Source organism: Xenia sp. Carnegie-2017, unplaced genomic scaffold, assembly GCF_021976095.1.
Source record: "Xenia sp. Carnegie-2017 unplaced genomic scaffold, XeniaSp_v1 HiC_scaffold_3, whole genome shotgun sequence".
NCBI classification, from domain to species: domain Eukaryota; kingdom Metazoa; phylum Cnidaria; class Anthozoa; order Malacalcyonacea; family Xeniidae; genus Xenia; species Xenia sp. Carnegie-2017.
Genome location: NW_025813493.1, coordinates 84,724 through 94,593, shown reverse-complemented (window position 1 = coordinate 94,593; position 9,870 = coordinate 84,724). Strand labels below are relative to the sequence as shown.

Sequence of the window (9,870 nt, the reverse complement as noted above, 5' to 3'; positions counted from 1 at the left end):
ATTATTTCTACGTTATCGAATATGAACTGGATTGTTCCAATTTACTTAATACTTTGAGCTAGAATGTATTTTAAAATCCCATAAGTAGAAACTATTACCTGTGACTAACAATATTAGTGTGAATATGTGATACTACGTCATTACAAGCCAAGACCTGTACTTTGGTACTCTGCAGTCATAATCTGTTGTATTTCTTAAAGTAAAGCCAATGTGATGCTACGGGTGTCCCAAATATAATTTCCACTATACAAATAATTCTCAATCGTTATTGTTCCTGTTTGGTGTTATCCAATACTGTTGTTTCAGTTTCGACTTTCATGTTTTAATCATCATTCAACATTTCATGTCAAGGAAAATCTAATATTCACGTTCATTTCTGGTGTCATTAGTCAAGTCATCTATATAGTACTTTTTGCACTCCATTCATTATAAAAAGCTGATTCAAGTCATCATTGTCAATTTTCCAAGCTGAGCTTAACGCATGCAAATATTTTGTTGTGTAGAAAACCTTTATGTCAAGATTGGTAGCAAATTTTTGACTCTACAGAGTACCTAATCCATTTGATCCTGTACAATAAGGCATCCACTCGATTATTATTTTCGATAAAGATTTTAAAAACGCTATTTTTTTAGTACTAGTACTTTTGTATCACGGAATCATGGAAATATAAACACACACGTATATTGGCTCTTCTGGCAGCACTATAATCCTGGGCAACCTCTAGTAAAGATAAATATTCAATAGATGAAAGACATAAAAACAGGAAATGTTTTTTCAATGTTATTATTAATTCGTTTATACATTTCAAATGGCGGACAACAATTGGAATGCTTTCAATACATCAGAAAGTGGCAACAATCAGGTATTCAAGTATAATTTTGGTGTAATTTTGATAAGCTTCAGTAAATGACAAACGAGACTCCAAAGAAAATAAAAACGTACTATTTCATGAGAGAAATAAATTTTATTTACACATGAGTAGTTTTAAAAACATAATTCCCTCGAAATCGTATTTTTCTGTTATTTACGTGATCTATCTTTCTTTCTGTGGTTTTATAACTGCACGAAGAAATGTTGAATATAACCATCAAATTAACCTTCGTATTGCAAAATTTAATATTTAACATTTAGTATAATATTTCTTATAGAATGGAGATGATGATTGGGCAGATTTTGGTGGCTTTGAGGTAAGTACATATCTATGAAAACTGTAGTCATATTGGTAATATTTTATTGTTAACTGAGATTTGTTTATTTCTAATATACACATCAAAACATGTACAACAATCACAGTCAAACACTACGTCATAAGTTGTGAAATTTCTCAATGAAAATTTGAGTGAGAATGTCTGTGATAACCTTTAAAGCAATGAACTCCTTTTCAAACTAAATTGACCTAGTTCAAGTTCCGCAAATCACTATAAGTACATATAGACTTTATACAATTCATTAGTTTATTAACTTTTTTGTTTATAATTATTAACCATTATTAGTTGATTTAATAATAACGTTCATACATGTGACAAGAGACATAAAACTACTTCATTAATTCACATCCAAGATTTACATCATCAAGGATGTTCATTTACACTTAGTACAATGAGGATGCTCAAGAATATCATCAATCTATCAAATAGCAAAAATCTTTTATTCATAAAACTAAAGCATGTTTTGTTGTTGCCTGTGGTCAGTGTTGTATTAACCTCGATAATTTTTTTGGGGGGCAGAGAATCTTTGTATATGCATGCTATAATCGGCAGATCTTAAAGGAAGTTGTTATGGAAGAACATGAATATACAAATATTCCCCCCCCCCAGTTATCGATCTGGCTATGGTCTTGCCTGTGCTATTGCTAATTAGTACATAAGTAGGTTCTGTGCTACTTCAATGTTCGCTGTCCAAATTAATTAAAATATTGACGATGTGATCACTATGTTAGTCATGTGATATACTCCTACCTTTGAATTTAACCAGACATAATTGGTAAAAGCTAAGTATGATATTTGTTTGAACTTAGGTAGCATCGTCTTTAGTGTTCTGCATCTTTTATTTCTCTTGTTTTTACTCAACCATGTTCTTTATTATGCATTTTAGTCTGCATCACCGGCATCCAATATATTTGGCAATTCTTCTGCATCTGCTACAATTCCTTGGGCTACAGTATTTCCTGCAACATCGTCTCAACAATCCAACAATTCTTCTGTCAACAGCCAGCCAATTAATTCTGCTGTATTTAATGATGGGGGTGACTATGCTGTACTCAAATCTAGTGCTACCAATATACCTTCATTTCAAAACAATCCCTCTAATTCCAAAATTGCTGACCCAGGTCAAGGATTTGCACCTCAAAGTAGCTCTTTAGGTAACCGAGTAACACAAGATTTTTCAAGTAAAATAGACTCTCAGTTACAAACAAGTCTTGTTCAAGCACAACCTTCAGACATCTCTAGCATAAAACAAAAGGTTTCAGCCGAGGGTCCGCCTTTGCCTCAAAGAACTGAGTTTCCATTGAATGAGGTGTTAATGACATCAAGTAATGTACAAGTAAGCCAATCAGCCCCACCATTGCCAAGCAGAGAAAGAACTGGGGATAGTCGCAGTGCTGTTCATGAAGCTGAACTAAAAAATGTTAAAGTTGAATTAGAAGAAACAAAAAGTAAAGTAAATGATTATGAAGAAAAATTACAGATATCCGAAGAGAAGTTATCTCTTGCAGAAAGAGAAAAAATCAGATTGGAAAAGGTAGGTTGCCATCTCATGCTTTAAGAAAAATGCCTGTATGTAGTATTTTTTGTCTACATACGTAAGTAGGGCAATGTTACAGCATAACCATGTGTATGTAAGTTGCATAAGTTACATATCCGTAACTCTTGGTAAAATAGGAAAAATGGTTTCAAGTAGTACTTTCTTTACTAAATAAATGGAATATATTGCAATTAGAAATTATTATTAAATGATTTAACTTTGATTGTGGTCGAGTAATTTTCCTCGCACAATATTATATTACACGTGTTTTACAAACATTTTTTGTGCCTTTAAATAGTGCTTTTTCATTGACAGTATTGCAGAGTTTCACTGAAGGTTTATTAAGACTTGTAAAATAACTGTTTACCATTAAGTGATTAAAATAAATATCCATGTTATGTTACTAATACATTTGGTTTTATATGGAAGAACATGGAAGAAATGAAAGCTAAGTATACCGAAGCCACGCAGCTAGCAAAAGATCAGTATCTTGAATTACAAAACAGAAAGAAATGTACGATCAGTTGCAGGTGAGATTTTCATATCATTCAACAGCTCTACTCTACCTGTTAATATACTTATTATATAGTGTGCATTCTTTCTTTTACGTATGTTGTGCTCAAATGTTTAAATGTGATTTCTGTTAGGACGAACACGAGGAAAAAGTTAAGAAACTGAGGGAAGCTGGACAAGAGTCATTTGCTCTAATAGTTCAAGAATACAAGGTTTAAATTTCCTTTTTCCGACAAGTATTGATTGATTTAACGTGCAATAATCATCTCGATATTTTGTCAAGTGCTTTCGTAGAAAATGGCTTGTTATTTATTTTCAATTGCGTCTTTATTTTGAAAGGCATTATCGACAACAGCTGTATCACAGGAACGCGAGAGAAATGAGAAACATTTACATAAAATACTTGAAGAGAGAGATAAATTTACGGAATTCATCAAGCATCAGGTGATTGATCGTCCCACGAAAAACGTGCACACAATCATTGTCTTTGTTGAGTGTGAATTGTGAACATTACTTTCTGCTGTGTTCGAAATTTCGAAGAAGTGATGGTATTCTTTTAATTTAAAATTTTTTGAACTCGTTGAACTACGTCCTTTACTTAGCATGAGTTACAGCGCCATCCACTGTTTTCAAAATAGATCATTATGTTTGAATGCACTCTAACCCATCTTATCAAAGCGCCTGTATCAACGACAGGGAAACTGCTTCTTTAGGTAGTAGAATCGAATTTGAGATTTGACTTGGCGAAAATTTTATCTTGACGAGTTTTTAAAGTAAATGGTTTGAACCCGGGAGTGTCGTTACATGTTTGTAAATGTAGATCGTCCAGGTTGGTATAGTCCTGAGAAGGACTGTTTTTGTTCTTGTTGACTGACGTTTCGACAACCTTAGCGGTAGTCATCTTCAGAGTCGAAGATTGTCAAAACGGTTGTCGAAACGTCAGTCAACAACAGTAAGGTTGTCAACATCAGTAAGGTTGTCGAAACGTCAGTCAATAACAAAAACAGTCCTTCTCAGGACTATACCAACCTGGACGATCTACAACCATGTAACGATACTCCCGGTTCAAACCATTTACTTTATTGAAGAGTTTTTGTTGCCTAGAAGCAGGTGACCTAACACGGGATTTGACGTAAAAAAGAGAACAAATGCATTAAAGATATATGTAGCTTTCATTATACTGCATAAAGCTGTAATAATAAATGTTCTTAAAAACTGCACTACAAATTTAAGTCTACTTTTTTCTTTTATACCGGAGCGGAGTCACATTTCGGCCCGTACTTGATCATGAAGGTTCCTTGATGCATCTTAAGATTTGATCTTTGATGCTTTTGAAACGTTGTTAACATTAATCTCATTTCTTGTGACTGTAGGGCGAAACTTTGAAACTTATGGTTGTCGAGGAACAAACGAAAGGATTGCATAAAATTGAAGATGCTTTAGAAGAACAAAAGGCGAAATATGAGGTTAGAATTCTAGGCTGTAGCTAGTATAACTATACAGCATTATTGAGAAAAAGAACAATAACTCTTAGGCAAAGTCGCTCAAATTCATGGTTCGTCTGTTTTTTACTTAAAGATTAACTATAAATCGTAGTTCGACCATCTATGCGATTCTAACCCTTATTTCTCATTGGTGAATTTCGTCGTCCTCATTTCGGAAAGACTATTGTGCTTTGTTTTGCGAATAATGATTCTTCATACATGTAATTACTTCATTCAAGTAGATGGATTAATTTTTGAAAATGATTTTATAATCAATAGAAAAAATTGAACGATTGTCTTGAAGAGGAGAGAAAGAAAAATCAAGAACTGCTCGAAAAGGCCTTAGAGGTTTGTATAATTTAGAATATTTGTAACTGAAGTTAAGACTTTACATCTCATGGTATAATGTATCTTTATTTTACATGGCGTATCGTAATATAGGAAGAACGCGCCCGCGGGGTTGCTGCCGCTGACGAATTGCTACTCAATCAGAAGAAAGAGTTTGAGTCTATGATCTCTTCAGTAAAGGTAAGATGCAGTTTCTTGGGATGTGTATTTTTAAATTATACGTACAAGAAAGATCGCTGCCTTTGTGATATTTTAAAGGCAGTCGATTGATTATTGTCTGCTATATTATCATGTCGTATGTAAGGTGCCTAAGTCGATACATGTGTATTAGAAATATGTTTATTTTTAATATTCATGGTTGGGCAACCCTTCCTAAATGTAATATATGTACTTTAACGAAAGTCCATCCAACGCGGTTTTGTTTTTTTTCCATTTTATAGAAACAATTTGAAGAAAATCTTTGTCAGGAAAGAAAGGAAACGAAAAATTTGATTTCAAAGTTTGTTGAAGATCAGAAAGAAGAAGCTAAGGTTAATTTACATGTGCTTCGATAGATATACAATGATATACCATGATATACCATGATGTACGTAATGTATGTTGATATACAAAGATGTATGGTGACTGTATATAAATAATGTTTGAGTTTAAAGACATCTCTTTACACCCATCTACAAACATACACCACTGTACATCCATCTACATAAAAACAGATCTGTTTATAGCTACCTAATAACACAAATCTCTATTCATGAATCTTTATACATCCATCGACCAACATAGCTACATCTGTATACATCCATGGATCAACATTCATCTGTATACATTAATATCTGCCAGAATACATCTGTATACATACATCTATCAACATGTATACATCTGTATACATTATCTATTAACACATATCTCTCCAGACAGAGCTACCCATTCAAGATATATGTTTAGCTCCCTACAAACAAACAAATTTATAAATATTTTTGTTTATTTAGAGCAATTTGAATGAAACAATGGTCGAAGAACGCGAAAATCACGTCATGCAGCTGTTGTTATTAAAGACCAATTGAAAGAAGAAATGAAAGAATATGCAAAAGAAAAAGAAAAAGTAAGTATTGCTTTATTTTATAATTTCATTTTGCAAACAAAGTATCTCTGCTCACGGAGTAGCATTTGCTTGAGCAAGTAGTCCGATTTATATTTTGCATTATCATGTAACTGCCCTAAAATGCCGTTGTTGTATTGTTAAAGCTGGGATATTGGTCACGTGTTACTATTTTTTTACACGTGATTCCTAACGCCCAGTGTTGCCGAATTCCTCTTCTAAATTTGCTCTGGTTAGAATAAATTACTGGGGCCGGTTGTATAAAGCTCTTAACTACTTTTTAACTACACTTTTTGCAGTTAAAAAGTAGTTAAATTTAACCACGCGGTTAAGTCAGTTGTATAAAAAAGTAGTTAGCGCTAAATGCAGTTAAAAGGTAGTTAAAGTTAACAATGCTATGGAGCATAGTTAACTTTTCAAAACACAGTTAAATATGGCGGCTTACCTTCTCAAAGACAATTATGGGCGAGATGTTGTTGATCAACAAGGTTTTACCTTGAGTTTTTAATCACATATGTATCTTCCATGGCAAAGGCTTTTAGAATAAGAGCTTTATGGACAATGTACTACATTCGTCAGTGCTGTAAAACATCCCAAGTTTTGCTGACGAAAAACAGCCAACAATTTATCCACGTAACAAATCCTTTTTTACACAAGAGCAATTGCATTTTGTATTATCTTTCCTTGCGTCCGTTAGCTCTTTGCAACTCATAAGCGAGACTCTCAATTGAGATAGAGCCACTTCTTTAAGATTAGTGCACATAACTCGCTGACATTGTCTTACAGTTAAGGAGTTAACTACGGTAGTTAGCGCTAACTGTAGTTAAAGTTAACTACGTTTTTATACAACCGGCCCCTGATCTGATACGTAATGACTATAGTGTATTATTACATTGTAAAACCTCGTTTAAATCCTGTTCATTGTTTTTTTGTTTTTATTGCTTTTAGGCTGATGAAGCTTTGCGACTACGTAACTATCAAAGTATGGACGTGTTTTTACAAGCAATTCGAACACAACTTCAGTCTTTAATGAACAACACAGAAATCAATCGAACTTAAAGTGTTTTAGATTATATAAACACGGCAACAAGACTTAAGCAAAATAAACCCATTGTTTTTAATAAGCTTGATGCCTGCCTCTGGAAAAGGTTTGAGAGAAATACACATTTAATTAAACTTTTGCAATTTCATTTTGCTTTTCCTAAGCAACTCTTAAAGAAGAGCCTGCGTCATAAACGAGCAGTTATAGGTTCTATGACGCCAGCTATGTAAAGCAGAATGTGTATACTATTAGTCTATTTTAAATACTTTCATTTTACTTTGTGCCAGCTGTACTGTATTAATTGCTTATGAAACTTTAAATGTACGTTTCCCCATCGTGTCGGACATTATTAAAAGTTCTTATTTTCAAATAAAATCCATTGATGTGTGTCCTTATGTATTTTTAAAACGAAATCATCCAGATTAGTACTGTCCTGTTGTCAAAGTTTGCTGCCGTAAGAAGTATTTACTGTCGTATATCAATCATAATCCGTGTCATAATGATATAAAACATAACTATTTAATTCAATCATGTTTATTATATAGTTAAACTTATAGTGTAGCTGCAGCTTCATAAGTAAATTGCTTTATGAAAATTTTAAATCATAAAACTTGCTTTATCGCAATTTTGTTTTATAAAAGTGGAATGCGATAGTGATTCAAGTTTTATGATTGATTTGAATTTTGAGTAACTCATATTTTAACAGGAAAGGTTACACAGTCGCACAACTGATTTAACTTGAACGAAATCTAGCGATAATCATTTCATAAACGTCAGGTTTCGCCACATTTCATGCTTCTTTCGTATGGTTTAAAGTGCCCCTGTCAAAAAAATGAAACTCACATATATGAATCTTTGTAATACGTACATGCGTTATTTGAAAATCGAATTTCGATTCTGAATTTAGTGCAGAAATTATAGTCATTTGAACATAGAATTTTGAGAAGTAAAAATTCGAAAACCGCACATAAGAGATTGATACCAAATCAGTCTAGTGACGTCACAGTAGGATCCGGTCAGGCCTATTGATCCACGAAAACATTAGAGCGTGTATTGTCGAAGTGTTCTTGTACTGTAGTTGGCGGCCCGAAAAAGTCACGCAAAATAGAAAATGCCAAATAGATGTATTGTGGCTGGTTGCTCTAATGTCTCTAATGTAAAAAAAGGAGTCTCGCTTCATTTCATACCGTTTCCGGAGATGAAAGGCCAGAAGCCAAAATAAGACGTAAACAATGGATTGATTTCGTACGGTTGAAACGGGCAAAATGGGATCCAACACCTAATTCCAGTATTTGCTCAGCGCATTTCGCAAAAGAAGATTTTTCCCAAATGTTTTCTGGTCTGTCGGCTAAAGTACCTAGATTAGCTACCGATGAGATTGGCGTCGTGGCAGTCCCTAAATATAATATTGCAGCTGAATGTCCCCCGTCAGCAAGAGCCAAGAGAAGGGTAAGTTTATTCATTCCATTTCAAGAGATTAACGCACGCTTTTAAAACATGGTAAATACAGTAAAATACACATGAACCTATTTTGAGAATCACTGTTTTGTACATAAATTTGTTGACATTTTCGAAAGGTTTTAAAGGAAGCATTGTCCACAAGTTTGTCTCGACCAGGAGAATCAGAAGAAGAGCCAGAGGATTTCGAACACTGCGTGCCAATGGAATTAAATGTGGATGAAGAGATACCAAGCGATGTTCCTTGCAGCAAAGTATATAGTATATACCTTTATTCCTGCTAGTATAGTGCGATCTTACAATTTGACTTGCCATTCGTGAGCTTTTCTGTCAAAACATATGTTGACCCCTACTGACATTATGCATACATTTTAAGAAAGACTTTTTCTTTTAGACAAACAGCGCTTTGACTCAGACAGATGGTTGTGTTGGTTGTGCGTACCTACTGAAAGAGAAAAGGAAAACATGGAACAAATATGTAGCTCTGAAAGCAAAATACGATGAAGCCAAACGTTCTAAAGGTATCGTGTTTGGCACATAAGTACTGCGCACGTTTCGTGTTTTCACTACAGGGAAACCCGTATAATATTTCCGGCATTTATCAGCCGTGGTGCCGGTTATTATAGCTGTATTGCTAAACTCACGCAATAGAATTAAAAGAAGACATTTTATGTTAAATGATAATTTTATGAAACTTTTTTAAATTAACTTGTTCGATTTGTTTATTATTATGTAGGTGTTCAGTGCAATATACTGAATGACGAAGATTTCATTCAGCACAGAGCTGAATCTCAAAGTAATAATGCACTTACTTATCTTCTGTGCTTGTTTGACGGTACTCCTGCTTTTCTTAGTACGTAACTTTGCAGCTGCTAGACGAAGTGACCACTTGTCTAAGCACAGGCTATGAAAACCAGGATGGTTGACAATGCAAGTCGGAGGATTCTCAGTGTTGAGCTCTTGCAAAACGAGTTCGCTATTCAGTGCTTGTTCGCACTCTTCTATTTCCGTGCAACACTGACACTCTTTAACATTGTGAAGAAGCTCAACTCGACAATTGCCACATTTACACCTTAAAACGTTATTTTCAAAACTTAATAAAGAAGCTCTGTACTGTAAATTTCATTTAAAAGAAATCCCGATGAATTATATTACAAAACCATCAAATAATTACCATTGG

At 33.9% G+C, this 9,870-nt stretch overlaps 3 protein-coding genes across 4 annotated transcripts; all 3 read left to right on the top strand.

The window, feature by feature from the left end:
- Positions 1–748: 748 nt before the first annotated feature.
- On the top strand, positions 749–3,659 carry LOC124454874. 2 transcript variants are annotated; one of them, XM_047005627.1, is made up of 6 exons: positions 769–863; positions 1,150–1,188; positions 2,096–2,743; positions 3,176–3,276; positions 3,394–3,471; positions 3,599–3,659. In XM_047005627.1, exons 1-5 carry the CDS (start codon positions 810–812, stop codon positions 3,422–3,424), a joined length of 873 nt encoding a protein of 290 aa, XP_046861583.1. In that variant the 5' UTR covers positions 769–809; the 3' UTR covers positions 3,425–3,471; positions 3,599–3,659. The 2 variants fall into 2 exon arrangements, with proteins under 2 accessions (XP_046861582.1, XP_046861583.1); XM_047005626.1 differs by having other exon boundaries at positions 749–863; positions 3,394–3,659.
- Positions 3,660–3,670: 11 nt separating this feature from the next.
- On the top strand, positions 3,671–7,607 carry LOC124454877 (coiled-coil domain-containing protein 91-like). The gene is made up of 7 exons (XM_047005630.1): positions 3,671–3,703; positions 4,633–4,725; positions 5,023–5,091; positions 5,185–5,271; positions 5,532–5,621; positions 6,081–6,193; positions 7,139–7,607. The coding sequence occupies exons 2-6, from the start codon at positions 4,651–4,653 to the stop codon at positions 6,153–6,155; spliced, it is 396 nt and encodes a 131-aa protein (XP_046861586.1). The 5' UTR covers positions 3,671–3,703; positions 4,633–4,650; the 3' UTR covers positions 6,156–6,193; positions 7,139–7,607.
- Positions 7,608–8,220: 613 nt separating this feature from the next.
- On the top strand, positions 8,221–9,256 carry LOC124454876. The gene is made up of 3 exons (XM_047005629.1): positions 8,221–8,681; positions 8,810–8,944; positions 9,085–9,256. Exons 1-3 carry the CDS (start codon positions 8,562–8,564, stop codon positions 9,229–9,231), a joined length of 402 nt encoding a protein of 133 aa, XP_046861585.1. The 5' UTR covers positions 8,221–8,561; the 3' UTR covers positions 9,232–9,256.
- The last annotated feature ends 614 nt before the right edge of the window (positions 9,257–9,870 follow it).

Bases quoted from the DNA above. Each gene is read 5' to 3' on its own strand.
- LOC124454874 (XM_047005626.1), top strand. From the start codon at position 810: ATGGCGGACAACAATTGGAATGCTTTCAATACATCAGAAAGTGGCAAC. The intron at 864-1,149 runs GTATTCAAGTAT...TATTTCTTATAG, and splicing joins CAGAAAGTGGCAACAATCAG to AATGGAGATGATGATTGGGC. The intron at 3,277-3,393 runs GTGAGATTTTCA...GATTTCTGTTAG, and splicing joins AAATGTACGATCAGTTGCAG to GACGAACACGAGGAAAAAGT.
- LOC124454877 (XM_047005630.1), top strand. From the start codon at position 4,651: ATGGTTGTCGAGGAACAAACGAAAGGATTGCATAAAATTGAAGATGCT. The intron at 5,272-5,531 runs GTAAGATGCAGT...TCCATTTTATAG, and splicing joins CTATGATCTCTTCAGTAAAG to AAACAATTTGAAGAAAATCT. The intron at 5,622-6,080 runs GTTAATTTACAT...TTGTTTATTTAG, and splicing joins ATCAGAAAGAAGAAGCTAAG to AGCAATTTGAATGAAACAAT.
- LOC124454876 (XM_047005629.1), top strand. From the start codon at position 8,562: ATGTTTTCTGGTCTGTCGGCTAAAGTACCTAGATTAGCTACCGATGAG. The intron at 8,682-8,809 runs GTAAGTTTATTC...CATTTTCGAAAG, and splicing joins CAGCAAGAGCCAAGAGAAGG to GTTTTAAAGGAAGCATTGTC. The intron at 8,945-9,084 runs GTATATAGTATA...TTTTTCTTTTAG, and splicing joins GCGATGTTCCTTGCAGCAAA to ACAAACAGCGCTTTGACTCA.